Source organism: Coregonus lavaretus (assembly GCF_964263955.1).
Source record: "Coregonus lavaretus genome assembly, chromosome: 31".
Lineage (NCBI taxonomy): Eukaryota > Metazoa > Chordata > Actinopteri > Salmoniformes > Salmonidae > Coregonus > Coregonus lavaretus.
This window is the reverse complement of record NC_140018.1, coordinates 4,509,956-4,524,821: the sequence shown is the minus strand read 5'-3', so window position 1 is coordinate 4,524,821 and position 14,866 is coordinate 4,509,956. Positions and strand designations below refer to the sequence as shown.

General features: G+C 43.9%; 1 protein-coding gene across 1 annotated transcript in view; it reads left to right on the top strand.

Annotated features, from left to right (window-relative positions):
• LOC311106745 (ryanodine receptor 3-like) overlaps window positions 1–14,866 on the top strand; it is a gene marked incomplete at both ends in the record, with an annotated part of 179,129 nt that overhangs the window by 144,746 nt on the left and 19,517 nt on the right. Inside the window, 13 exons of the mRNA XM_084149143.1 lie at window positions 535–647; window positions 3,358–3,454; window positions 5,280–5,392; window positions 5,644–5,695; window positions 6,132–6,188; window positions 6,756–6,855; window positions 7,058–7,137; window positions 7,272–7,348; window positions 7,611–7,684; window positions 12,944–13,042; window positions 13,159–13,247; window positions 13,579–13,707; window positions 14,135–14,239. Coding sequence (XP_084005269.1) covers window positions 535–647; window positions 3,358–3,454; window positions 5,280–5,392; window positions 5,644–5,695; window positions 6,132–6,188; window positions 6,756–6,855; window positions 7,058–7,137; window positions 7,272–7,348; window positions 7,611–7,684; window positions 12,944–13,042; window positions 13,159–13,247; window positions 13,579–13,707; window positions 14,135–14,239 — 1,185 coding nt within the window. The remainder of the gene's footprint in view (window positions 1–534; window positions 648–3,357; window positions 3,455–5,279; window positions 5,393–5,643; window positions 5,696–6,131; window positions 6,189–6,755; window positions 6,856–7,057; window positions 7,138–7,271; window positions 7,349–7,610; window positions 7,685–12,943; window positions 13,043–13,158; window positions 13,248–13,578; window positions 13,708–14,134; window positions 14,240–14,866) is intronic.

Sequence of the window (14,866 nt, the reverse complement as noted above, 5' to 3'; positions counted from 1 at the left end):
GACGCTCTTATCCAGAGCGACTTACAGGAGCAAGTAGGGTTAAGTGCCTTGCTCAAGGGCACATCGACAGATGTTTCACCTAGTCAGCTCGGGGATTAGAACCAGCGACCTTTCGGTTACTGGCACAACGCTCTTAACCACTAAGCTACCTGCCGCCCCCGGCAAGGTTGCCCTGTTTACAAACGCAGCATCAAATACAAAGTACAGAATAAGGATTTAGTAATAGAGTTATAACAATCACAGTGTGGATTATAACAATCACAGTGTGGATTATAACAATCAAATGGTGGATTGCAGACCGATTGTGGAGCTTCATCATCTTTCAATGAAATGTGCAGTTGTGTGTCCTCCAGCTAGCTGTTGACATGTGACACTGTTTCCGAGCAACCACCAAGGGGTTGTATATGTGATGAGAACAGAAGTGGTCCGAGAACTAAGCCTTGAGGAACACCGAAATGTACCTTCGATTTTTTCTGAGGAATTTCCGTCCACAGAAGCACACGTTTCCGTAAGACGTGATGTTTTGCCCACTAGGTGGAGCAGCCTCTGAGGATGAAGAAGTGTGTGTTCCAGAAGCTGCTGTCCAAACAGCGTAAACGGGCCGTGGTGGCCTGCTTCCGCATGGCTCCACTCTACAACCTACCCAGGTAAGACAGGCCTCTATCACACTTACTACTGATGAGAATTAGAGGTACGCTGATGGATAAAACTGGAGGCCTAAATTGTCTCTGTCAACTAAATGAGATACGTAAAGGAATATGAGTTTGAGACTTTGTAACTGTGACAACTACCCCAGGAAAAAGTCCTCAGTCGTCATTCGTGGTGCTTTTGTCTCCATCAAATCAAATGTGACGTTACAGTCCTGTATCACTCAGTGGAGTTGGTGTCATGCTATTACTAGTGTATCCACACACTATCTCCGTCTCCACCTCCCTAACCTTGTCCTTCTTCTCTGTTATTTCTCTCTGTTGCATACCACCTACAACACCTTTTCCTCAGATACAAAATTAACAATTACTTCCTGAACGGCTATCGGTACGTTTGGCTGGAAAAGGCGTTCGCTGAATCTAATTTTGACCGCCTGTTCTCCGTGCTAACGGTAATGTGAGACTCCAGGCTGAATGCTAGCCTGAGTGTCAGCCTGTTTCTGCTCTGTTGCCAACTCCTCGTGGAATTGTGTCATGCCAAACAGACTGGCACCCAGGCTAGGCGAATGCTTCATCTCTCTTCCCTCCTCCATCTTATCCTCCAGGCTATGGACTGAGCCACTACCTACCTCCAGTTTACTGCACTGTTGATTCTGATTGGTCAGCCTCAGCTAACAGCCAATCAGTGGTCAATCAATGAGCAATCCAGGAAGCATTTTGCTTGTTTACATAAAGATCATCATTGTCATTATGTCTTAGAATATGGAATGTTTTGTCTCATGTGATTTGAGTAACATCATGACTGTATTTTTGTAGCTTTATGTATCATTTATTAACTGACATAATATTTGAATACAGTGTTTAGTGTTTTTAGATATACAGTGAGGGAAAAAAGTATTTGATCCCCTGCTGATTTTATAAGTTTGCCCACTGACAAAGACATGATCAGTCTATAATTTTAATGGTAGGTTTATTTGAACAGTGAGAGACAGAATAACAACAAAAACAAAACAGAAAAACGCTATAAATTGTTATAAAATGTTATAAATTGATTTGCATTTTAATGAGGGAAATAAGTATTTGACCACTCTGCAAAACATGACTTAGTACTTGGTGGCAAAACCCTTGTTGGCAATCACAGAGGTCAGACGTTTCTTGCAGTTGGCCACCAGGTTTTCACACATCTCAGGAGGGATCTTCTCCAAGTCATTAAGGTTTCGAGGCTGACGTTTGGCAACTCGAACCTTCAGCTCCCTCCACAGATTTTCTATGGGATTAAGGTCTGGAGACTGGCTAGGCCACTCCAGGACCTTAATGTGCTTCTTCTTGAGCCAGTCCTTTGTTGCCTTGGCCGTGTGTTTTGGGTCATTGTCATGCTGGAATACCCATCCACAACCCATTTTCAATGCCCTGGCTGAGGGAGGGAGGTTCTCACCCAAGATTTGACGGTACATGGCCCCGTCCATCGTCCCTTTGATGCGGTGAAGTTGTCCTGTCCCCTTAGTAGAAAAACACCCCCAAAGCATAATGTTTCCACCTCCATGTTTGACGGTGGGGATGCTGTTCTTGGGGTCATAGGCAGCATTCCTCCTCCTCCAAACACGGCGAGTTGAGTTGATGCCAAAGACCTTGATTTTGGTCTCATCTGACCACAACACTTTCACCAAGTTCTCCTCTGAATCATTCAGACGTTCATTGGCAAACTTCAGACGGCCCTGTATATGTGCTTTCTTGAGCAGGAGGACCTTGCGGGCGCTGCAGGATTTCAGTCCTTCACGGCGTAGTGTGTTACCAATTGTTTTCTTGGTGACTATGGTCCCAGCTGCCTTGAGATCATTGACAAGATCCTCCCGTGTAGTTCTGGGCTGATTCCTCACCGTTCTCATGATCATTGCAACTCCACGAGGTGAGATCTTGCATGGAGCCCCAGGCCGAGGGAGATTGACAGTTCTTTTGTGTTTCTTCCATTTGCGAATAATCGCACCAACTGTTGTCACCTTCTCACCAAGCTGCTTGGCGATGGTCTTGTAGCCCATTCCAGCCTTGTGTAGGTCTACAATCTTGTCCCTGACATCCTTGGAGAGCTCTTTGGTATTGGCCATGGTGGAGAGTTTGGAATCTGATTGATTGATTGCTTCTGTGGACAGATGTCTTTTATACAGGTAACAAACTGAGATTAGGAGCACTCCCTTTAAGAGTGTGCTCTAATCTCAGCTCGTTACCTGTATAAAAGACACCTGGGAACTAGAAATCTTTCTGATTGAGAGGGGGTCAAATACTTATTTCCCTCATTAAAATGCAAATCAATTTATAACATTTTTGACATGCGTTTTTCTGGATTTTTTTGTTGTTATTCTGTCTCTCACTGTTCAAATAAACCTACCATTAAAATTATAGACTGATCATTTCTTTGTCAGTGGGCAAACGTACAAAATCAGCAGGGGATCAAATACTTTTTTCCCTCACTGTAATTTTAACCACATCCTCAGCCAGTTTCTGTATGCTAATTAAGCCATCAAGGATGACCAGTCAGAAGAGCCAGTGGCTCCCACATCGACCAATCATCACCCTGGAATGCTCTTCCTTCCTGTTTCACCCTCACATCTCTCCCTCCTTACTCCTCCCCCTTCCAAAATCTACTTGGACACACCTTAACCTCATTCTCCCATCTTCCACTCCCCCTCTCCTCCTCTCATCCCTCCTTCCCCAGGCATCGTTCTATTAACCTCTTCGTGTTGGGCTATGTGAGACTATGGATAGAGACAGAGGAGTACTCCTTTGAGGAGAGGCTAGTGCAGGACCTGGCAGTAAGTACTGGGCATATTGCGGTGGTGTCTGCCACCCCCTCAGCCCTAGCCTCTGCCTTGCCCCCTGTGCCCTGTGTTGGCACCGCACCCCCACCAGCCCTCTCCGCCGACTGCCTCTTGAGCACGATGCCCTCCGTCGAGCTTCGGGATCGGGATCGCTTCCCGGTCCGCCTGGGTCTGGGGACTTCGCCTTGGGCCCCCAGAGGTTCCCGAGGCCCCCGCGCTCTCTCTAGCTTTGTGGCTCGCTACCGACAGAGTCTTGACAGGCATGACAGGCTCAACCTCAGGAGACTCAGTGGCAGCAATGGCTCCGTCTCCGCAGCAAAGCATGTGGCTACAAAAACAGGCTATGGCATTGGCTATCTCACCACTACTACTACTACTACTACTACTACTGTGGTAAGAGGGGCGGCTAAAGCCCTCAATAGGTGTTAGTTGTTTGATGTCTGACGTCGACCCAACCATCTAGATGTTGTACGGTATGGTCTCTGCTGTAACTGTAAGTCTGTAGTGAAGTGTTGAAGTGATCAAGTGGAGTGTGAAGTGAAGTCTTCGGTGGCATGCTCGCGCACATCTCAGTCTGGATTCATACAGTATTGTGACGAGTATTGAAATTCATTGATCTCACTGTAAATATAGTTGTACAGTTGCAAGGAAGGTAAACATATTTATACAGTACTGCAAAATGTCATAAAACATGTCAGGGGAAGAATGTACAAGAGCAGACCACGATGTCATTCATCACCATCACCATCATCATCATCATCATTGTCCACACACTGCATTTAGTAGTGCTGCATCTGTTGGACCATAGTAGTCTGCTGCCCCAGTATATGTGTGTTAGAGATGTCGACGGTGACGTCTCTCCCCTCTAACGCCCAGGAAGCTCCGATTCAAACTCCCGTTAGACAGCTCTGCAAGCGTTATAATGTCAAAATACGTTCGTTACTCACCAAATATGGAGTTTCGCTGAGGAACTATCTTCATTTACTCCCGTTACTGCTGGTATGTGCTTCCAAAAAAGGTGTTAATACAAGCAACCGGAAAAAAACGCCTATTCGGCACCTCCAATGTAAATCACTCATGACTGCCACACAGTCGGAAGTCTACACCAGCTCAATACATTTGAGGTGCCGAAAAGGCATATTTTCAGTTGCTTGTACATTTTTATTTAGACATTTCTTGGAAGTACATATTTGTTGAGTAACGAACGTATTTTGACATTATACTCATCATCGACATCTCTAACACACAGATATAATGGGGCAGTTAGTCTGCATGATTTTTCAATGACGGGTCCTGTTCAGTAGGGAGACAACATTTTGAATCCGAGTGAAAAGGAGAGGAATTCCCCGTACTTAGAACACAGAGTTTTGTTTTTAAAAAGTTTTCCTACGGTGTGCCCTACTGAACAATACTCTGGTCCATTCATTTGACAGTGTCCCGATCCTTGTCCTTCTCATTGATACAATCAAAAGTAAAATCCTGATCCGGCATCATTACCACCATTACAGCCCTCATCTGAGCATGCCAGCATGGGTTGTCCCATAAACAGTGTGACTATAACGGCCATGATGATGCATGTCCTGTTAAACAATCCATTAGCCCACCTCTCTGACTCAGAGATCATAAACGTTGGACGTCGTCCAAAAAAGGTAATGGCTTGAAGCTATGCAGAATAACTAATATAATATAATGCGATAGATGTAGTGAGAGTTGAGTGGTGAGTAAATTACATGGTTTAGCCAGCAGCGGTGTGGTCTCTATTGGAAAGGCCAGGTTAAGAACAGAACTAACCCCTGTCTCTTGCGGGTCGTCTGTGTAGAAAACCCCGATGAAGATCGTGGAGGAGGAGGAAGAGGAGGAGGTTGAGATTCAGCCAGACCCTCTTCATCAGCTTATCCTCCACTTCAGCCACAACGCCCTCACAGAGAGAAGGTAACATAAGAGACTAAGAGAGGGAACGACCAATCTACCAATGTTTCTTTAATTTAACTTTTTATTTTGACAGGGAGTCAATCAACCAATCACTCAATCGATCAATTAAACAATCAACCTAGTGAACAAGTGTTTTAGCCAATCTTACTTAAATACATAAGAATTGTGTTAGCTTAACCTATTTGTGTTATTTACTTTACTGACCTGATACAAGTCATGATAATAATTAGATAATATGTTATTCTCTCCAGTTTCTTGGAAGAAGATCCGTTATATATTGCGTATGCAGACATGATGGCAAAGGTACGCAACTGAGAATTTGAGCACACTTTGGCTGCGTTTACATAGGCAGCCCAATTCTGATCTTTTGCTCAACTATTGGCAAAACATCTGATCTGATTGGACAAAAGTCAAATTAGTGGCAAAAGATCTGATCTGATTGGTCAAAAGTCCAATTAGTGGCAAAATATCTGATCTGATTGGTCAAAAGTCCAATTAGTGGCAAAATATCTGATCTGACTGGTCAAAAATCAAATTAGTGGCAAAATATCTGATTGGTCAAAAGTCAAATTAGTGGCAAAATATCTGATCTGATTGGTCAAAAGTCCAATTAGTGGCAAAAGATCAGAACTGGGCTGCCTGTGTAAATGCATACGTTCATAATCAGACTGAAGTGGGTTCATAATCAGTTAATGCACAGTTGTCCTAACTCTAACATGTTCCTCCTTTATCTCCTCAGAGTTGTGCAGAGGATGAAGAGGAGGAAGGGGAAGAGGAGAAAGAGAAGACGTTTGAGGTTTCAATCTGTCTGTCCTTGTTTCACTAACCCCCAGTCTGAATCTGTTTGAATCTGTCTGAACCCAGTCTGAACCTGTCTGAACCCAGTCTTTGCCTTTAGGCTGGATAGATATCTGACTTGTGAATGATGAGACAGGATTTTAAATCAACAGCACTGGCTACAACAGATAACTAACTTCCCACATCTACAGTGTCAGCTGACAAAGAACAGGCAATGGTTGAAATGTTGTCACTGTCGTCGTCACTGTGACAGCCATGTTCGATTTAAACCTTTCAGTAGCATATATTTTATACATCAGATTTGTCCTTTTGTATCCAGCAGCTATAAGATCATTGATGTTGTCACTTTCCTGTGAGATGTGTGAATGTTTCTCTAAGATTATGTTTTATTGTGTATTTTAACCCCAGGATGATAGATGTTGACATATTAACTATGAGACAGGTTTTTAATGAACAACAACTACAGCTTACTGCATGTCTGACCCTGGGCCATAGCTAGATAGAGAGAGTTTGGCTATTGTGTATGATCATTATATGAGCTGACATTCCCCCTTTGGGCCCACAGGAGAAGGAGATGGAGAAACAGAAGATCTTGTACCAACAGGCCAGACTGCACGCCCGCGGGGCTGCTGAGATGGTGCTACAGATGATCAGCGCCAGTAAAGGTGAGAATGTTCTTTTATCTACAGGTGTAACTTCAGGGGCCTTGTGTACTACACAGCATGTTGACCCTCAAATAAATATTTTATCCAAACTTGCAGTGGAATAAGCTCGCAAACCACAATCGAAGTCTCGTTTTAGCCGTCTGTCTGTGGCTAGCAGTGTGCTAACAACTTGGGTGCTCAGTCTACTCCTCTCTGTCCCCAGGTCGACTAGGTCCTATGGTGACCTGCACCCTCAAACTGGGCATCTCCATCCTCAACGGAGGCAACGTGCTGGTTCAGCAGGTTAGACTACATTACCAGAGGTGTATTACTGTGTATGTTCCACATCATTACCAGATTTGTATTCCATCTTCACATCTTACCAAGAGTTTCTGTGCATGAAAACATGAGTTTTTTTAATTTCCATTGTTTTGCAGAAAATGCTGGATTACCTGAAAGAGAAAAGAGATGCAGGCTTTTTCAAGAGTTTGTCAGGCCTCATGCAGTCCTGCAGGTAACCGTGACTACGCCACCCGAATAACCCAGAGGACAGATCTCGTCTGGGAACTGCCTAGGAATGATGATAGACTTCTGATCAACTTCTGATCAATTAAAATACTGTAACTTATTGATAAGCATGTTGGTTATACCCAATGACATGATGAAGGGACCCTCATTGTCCTATCACCACTGTTTACCGTCATTCTTATTCATTAGCCCTGCTGCTCTACTGTGTTTCTCTTTGACCATGTCTCTTTTCGTCCTACCCTCCACAGTGTCCTGGACCTAAATGCCTTTGAGAGACAGAACAAAGCGGAAGGTCTGGGGATGGTGACAGATGAAGGCTCCAGTAAGTTTAGCCAGGTCTGGGGATGGTGACAGATGAAGGCTCCAGTAAGTTTAGCCAGGTCTGGGGATGGTGACAGATGAAGGATCCAGTAAGTTTAGACACAGGATGGTGACAGATGAAGGATCCAGTAAGTTTAGACACAGGATGGTGACAGATGAAGGATCCAGTAAGTTTAGCCACAGGATGGTGACAGATGAAGGATCCAGTAAGTTTAGCCACAGGATGGTGACAGATGAAGGATCCAGTAAGTTTAGACACAGGATGGTGACAGATGAAGGATCCAGTAAGTTTAGCCACAGGATGGTGACAGATGAAGGATCCAGTAAGTTTAGCCACAGGATGGCCAGCTGATGCACTATCCCCAAGCTTTAAATAATAATAATAATAATAATATGCCATTTAGCAGACGCTTTTATCCAAAGCAACTTACAGTCATGTGTGCATACATTTTTACGTATGGGTGGTCCCGGGGATCGAACTCACTACCCTGACATTACAAGCGCCGTGCTCTACCAATTGAGCTACAGAGTAGTTTAACATTTGAGTTCAATTGTAGTTTTTATTTTCCCCTTTTCCCTTCAGCCGTAGGTTCCGAGAGCTGTCTCGCGGTCTTGGTTGCTTTTTCACACTTGGAGTATCTTTACCCAGAAAACTTGAGTTTCTTTTTTTTTCTCCTTTTCTTCTCAGCAACAGGTTCAACTCTAGGTTCAAGAGGATTATCTTAGCTGCTGTCTTGGAGTATCTTTACTCAGAGAATCTTTGGGGCTCAACACCGCACAGCTTTCACTTCCTGCTCAGCAAGAAACCAACCTCCTTCCAAATGGCTAATGCTGGAGCATGACATTGTCTTATCTCTCTCACTGCGATGTTTTACACGTTGGTGTCAAATTATCTTCAGAAAGAATGGCCCTAGCTAATAGAAAATGAATGTAAAAATTGCGTTCGACCTTGTATTGCGATTTTCTGTTGCGCGTTGTTCTTAATGCTTGTGCTACGGCAGGTAGCTTAGTGGTTAAGAGCGTTGTGCCAGTAACCGAAAGGTCGCTGGTTCTAATCCCCGAGCCGACTAGGTGAAAAATCTGTCGATGTGCCCTTGAGCAAGGCACTTAACCCTAATTGCTCATGTAAGTCGCTCTGGATAAGAGCGTCTGCTAAATGACGTAAATGTAAATGCTACAGTAGTGGTAGAGTCAGGGGTCCATGTGATTAACCTGTTGTTGTCTAGACAGTCATCAGGGCTGCAAGGCCTCGTCGCATGATACAGTATATACAATAGGCTTATGTCTCAGGGTTGGGGTCAATTCCATTTAGATTCAGAAAGTAAACCAAAATCCTCATAAAAAAGTATAGAAGTATATAGTTACATTTCCTGAATTGAAACGTAACTGACCCCAACCCTGCTATGTATTATACCGGATGAATGTCACTCACCGCTTTTAATCACTACATGAATTGAGTTCATTGTAAATAAAGAAGTAGTGAAGTTTCTGACTAAATGTTTCATCAGGTTTAGGAATCTAAGCTGTTCAGTATTTTCATCAGGCTTAGGAATCTAAGCTGTTCAGTGGTTTCATCAGGTTTAGGAATCTAAGCTGTTCAGTAGTTTCATCAGGTTTAGGAATCTAAGCTGTTCAGTGGTTTCATCAGGTTTAGGAATCTAAGCTGTTCAGTATTTTCATCAGGCTTAGGAATCTAAGCTGTTCAGTGGTTTCATCAGGTTTAGGAATCTAAGCTGTTCAGTAGTTTCATCAGGTTTAGGAATCTAAGCTGTTCAGTGGTTTCATCAGGTTTAGGAATCTAAGCTGTTCAGTAGTTTCATCAGGTTTAGGAATCTAAGCTGTTCAGTAGTTTCATCAGGTTTAGGAATCTAAGCTGTTCAGTAGTTTCATCAGGTTTAGGAATCTAAGCTGTTCAGAAGTGCAGTTTGTGAGAGTAAGTACAGTAGTTGTCAACGTCTACTAACATCTACACTCCCCACGTTGTCAGGTTCCGTACGAATACAAATACAGTGTAGCACAAGCACCAAAAGCCTTTCCAAGAGATATTTTTACTCCTAAATCGAGAGCAGGGGTTTCCTCCGTCCTGAGGTAGGGGGCACCTAAGACATGGTGCAGCATTAGCTAGATACAAGCCTCCTTCTTCACATCTATATTACCTCACACACCTAACACATACACTATATTTCCAGTTTTGATAGGTTAACAATAGTTATTTTCCACCAATATCCTATATACTAGTTACTTACTAAATATCATAAATCTTTATAACTCTCCCCTGAAGACCTTCATTTTAACAGCATGCCCTTGTCTCTTCACCCATAATGAGGTCTTTAGACATCTCTCACTCTTTCAATATGTCTTCTCTTGCTTATGTCTGCTTTTTTTGTGTTTGTTTTGTCCTCTCCTATCATTAAAACTCATCGACGGCAGTCAACAGTGAGCGGGGTAAATAGACTATTCAGATGCTCTCATAACCTCCATGCTAGCATATTGAAAGTCGTGGCAATATTTCAGTCCCTCTCTCACCTTCACCTCCCTGCCTCATTGACCTGATGACCTGGAAGCATTAACTCATTGCTCTGGTCTGCAGGGAGGTACATTCATGCACATGCATGCGTAGAATATAGACGTAGAATTATAGGTTTACGTGGTAGTTTTTCTTTATGTTACTAAACTCTACATCACTCATCTACATTCTACTACTGATACTCCTATAAGGCTATCAATGTCTTTTAAATAGTTTAACCTAAGATTTGTAGACTTGTCCACACCTAAAGCAAAGCTTTGATGTGCTTTGGACTTGGGGCCTATTCCACAAAGCTGGTTTCATGTATAGGTTTAACTTTCATATGGATGATATAGCTGATCCAGAAATGCAATACAGAATTCCCAAGATTGTGAAGTACTGTGGAATGGAACCTTGGAATTGCTTGATGATTCTAAGTGGAGAACATTCCATCATTGTGTTCTGATCTTTTTGAAAATGGTTTCCCTGTGTTCTTGTCTTGTTCTATACTATATATATACTATATGGTATATGTGTCTTGTTCTATACTATATACAGTGGGGAAAAAAAGTATTTAGTCAGCCACCAATTGGGCAAGTTCTCCCACTTAAAAAGATGAGAGAGGCCTGTAATTTTCATCATAGGTACACGTCAACTATGACAGACAAAATGAGAAAAAAAATCCAGAAAATCACATTGTAGGATTTTTTATGAATTTATTTGCAAATTATGGTGGAAAATAAGTATTTGGTCAATAACAAAAGTTTCTCAATACTTTGTTATATACCCTTTGTTGGCAATGACACAGGTCAAACGTTTTCTGTAAGTCTTCACAAGGTTTTCACACACTGTTGCTGGTATTTTGGCCCATTCCTCCATGCAGATCTCCTCTAGAGCAGTGATGTTTTGGGGCTGTCGCTGGGAAACACGGACTTTCAACTCCCTCCAAATATTTTCTATGGTGTTGAGATCTGGAGACTGGCTAGGCCACTCCAGGACCTTGAAATGCTTCTTACGAAGCCACTCCTTCGTTGCCCGGGAGGTGTGTTTGGGATCATTGTCATGCTGAAAGACCCAGCCACGTTTCATCTTCAATGCCCTTGCTGATGGAAGGAGGTTTTCACTCAAAATCTCACGATACATGGCCCCATTCATTCTTTCCTTTACGCGGATCAGTCGTCCTGGTCCCTTTGCAGATAAACAGCCCCAAAGCATGATGTTTCCACCCCCATGCTTCACAGTAGGTATGGTGTTCTTTGGATGCAACTCAGCATTCTTTGTCCTCCAAACACGACGAGTTGAGTTTTTACCAGAAAGTTATATTTTGGTTTCATCTGACCATATGACATTCTCCAAATCCTCTTCTGGATCAGCAAAATGCACTCTAGGAAACTTCAGATGGGCCTGGACATGTACTGGCTTAAGCAGGGGGACACGTCTTGCACTGCAGGATTTGAGTCCCTGGCGGCGTAGTGTGTTACTGATGGTAGGCTTTGTTACTTTGGTCCCAGCTCTCTGCAGGTCATTCACTAGGTCCCCCCGTGTGGTTCTGGGATTTTTGCTCACCGTTCTTGTGATCATTTTGACCCCACGGGGTGAGATCTTGCGTGGAGCCCCAGATCGAGGGAGATTATCAGTGGTCTTGTATGTCTTCCATTTCCTAATAATTGCTCCCACAGTTGATTTCTTCAAACCAAGCTGCTTACCCATTGCAGATTCAGTCTTCCCAGCCTGGTGCAGGTCTACAATTTAGTTTCTGGTGTCCTTTGACAGCTCTTTGGTCTTGGCCATAGTGGAGTTTGGAGTGTGACTGTTTGAGGTTGTGGACAGGTGTCTTTTATACTGATAACAAGTTCAAACAGGTGCCATTAATACAGGTAACGAGTGGAGGACAGAGGAGCCTCTTAAAGAAGAAGTTACAGGTCTGTGAGAGCCAGAAATCTTGATTGTTTGTAGGTGACCATATACTTATTTTCCACCATAATTTGCAAATAAATTCATAAAAAATCCTACAATGTGATTCTCTGGATTTTTTTCCCTCAATTTGTCTGTTATAGTTGACGTGTACCTATGATGAAAATTACAGGCCTCTCTCATCTTTTTAAGTGGGAGAACTTGCACAATTGGTGGCTGACTAAATACTTTTCCCCCCACTGTATATGGTATATGTGAAAGTTACCTGGCTAATCCCCAGCTTCCTGAAATGTCCTGGTGTTTCACAATATTAATTTCATTTTTCACAATCAGCACTTTGGATGCAGCTGTTAGCCTGATACAAAAGTGTTGTGTGCAACACAAACCCAGACCCACACTCTTTGAAAAAAGGGTTCCAAAAGGGTTCTTCGCCTTTCCCCAAAAGGAGAACACTTTTTGGTCCTAGATAGAACCCTTTTTGGTTCCAGGTAGAACCCCTTTTGGATTCCATGTAGAACCCTCTGTGGAAAGGGTTATACATTGAACCCAAAAGGGCTCTACGTGAAACCAAAAACAGGTCTTCAAAGGGTTCTCCTATGGGGACAGCCGAAGAACCCTTTAAGGTTCTAGATAGCAACTATTTTCTAAGAGTGCTGTATCTGTGCTAGCCACCTGCCTGTCTAAGAGTGATGGGTGTCGAGTGAGCGAGTTCACAATCCTGACTTGACATCCGCAAGCCTAACTCAGACTTTCACCTAAATCATGTATTGAGATTATCGTGAAAACTCTAGTTGCTTGTGAATTCCGCTGTTATTGTTTTGGAGAGCATTCTTCACCTACTTCTGTCTCGTCCACAAGGTTCCAAAGTGCTGACGAATGATGACTTCACCAAAGATCTCTTCAGGTTTTTACAACTGCTCTGTGAGGGGCACAACGGGGGTGAGAACCTTCATTAATTGGTGTAAAACAAAGTATTAGTATATTATTTTTTGTTATAACTTGCTGCTTTACTCAAACCATGTTATCCCAATTTCAAAATGTGTTCATCACCACAGATTTCCAAAACTTCCTGAGAACACAAACAGGAAACACGTTGACAGTCAATATTATCATCAGCACAGTGGACTACCTGCTACGCCTTCAGGTGAAACACACACACACACACACACACACACACACACACACCCACATTCAGGTTCCCCGGGCGCCGATGACGTGGATGTGGATTAAGGCAGCCCCCCGCACCTCTCTGATTCAGAGGGGTTGGGTTAAATGCGGAAGACACATTTCAGTTGAATGCATTCAGTTGTACAACTGACTAGGTATCCCCCTTTCCCTATTTATAAACCGAAATTCTGATATTTTGTCCCTGTAACCCCCCCCCCCCTTCTCCACACACACACACTACCACTCACTATAAGGAGAATGTGACGTGGTTTCACCACCACACTGACAAAAGTAATCCTTCTCTGTAGGAATCTATCAGTGACTTCTATTGGTATTACTCTGGGAAAGACATTATCGACGAGGCAGGGCAGGTCAACTTCTCCAAAGCCTTAGCTGTCGCAAAGCAGATCTTCAACTCACTCACTGAGTACATCCAGGTAAGTAAGGCCTGACTCTTTCTGACTTTACAGTGTTTCACATTTAGACTATAGTCACTCTTTCCCAAGAGTCATATTTGTATTTTATTTTATGACACTAACATGTTTTTTTGGTTGTGATCTTTATTATCATTCACTTTATTTTGGTCCTTCTATCCATCTCTCTCCCCCTTCCTCTCTTCTTCCTTCCCTCCCCCTCCATCTCTCCCCCTCCCTCTCTCCCACCTCCCTCTCTCCCCCCTCCATCTCCCCCCTCTCTCTCCCTCTCTCCCCCCCTCTCTCCCTCTATCCCACCTCCCTCTCTCCCTCTCTCCCACCTCTCTCTTTCCCCCCCTCCATCTCTCCCTCTCTCCCTCTTTCCCCCCTCCATCTTTCCCCCCTCCCTCTGTTCCCCCTCCCTCTCTCCCCCTCCCTCTCTCCCCCCCAGGGCCCATGTATTGGGAACCAGCAGAGTCTGGCCCACAGCAGACTGTGGGATGCGGTGGTGGGATTCCTGCATGTGTTTGCCAACATGCAGATGAAGCTGTCCCAGGTAACCAGGTGTCCTCACTGCTGCACCAACCAGGGAGCAAAATAAAACAGTAAACTACTGGCCCAGTCCAGCGTCCTGCGAGCTACCCTGCTATCCTGGAGTTGCAGTCAGTGGCCCTCTGCTTCCTGTCAGTCAACGCTCACTGTCGTCGCCAACGTCTCTCCAATATAAAACTGATCATATAAAAATCACTCACATTTCAATAGATCAACGTCCTGTCCAGGGGGTGTACTTGTGTGTACTGCCGACACTACAGACACAGGAGATAGGTTCCTGCCCTGGGGGCCGTTGTAGCTCAAGGCTTACTTACTACTACACAGCCTCAAAGAGTAGAGGATTCACCCACACAGTACCACACCAAACATCCTCAACATCAATAACCAGGTCATTAGATGCTGTAAATGACAATGTTCTCAGTCAACGTGGCATCGTCATAGGATGCCACCTTTCCAACAAGTCAGTTTGTTAAATTTCTGCCCCGGTCAACTGTAAGTGCTGTTATCGTGAAGTGGAAATGTCTAGGAACAACAACAGCTTAGCCGCGAAGTGGTAGGCCACACAAGCTCACACAACAGGACTGCCGAGTGCTGAAGCGCCTAGTGCTGCTAGTCTTTGTTTTGGTTTTTG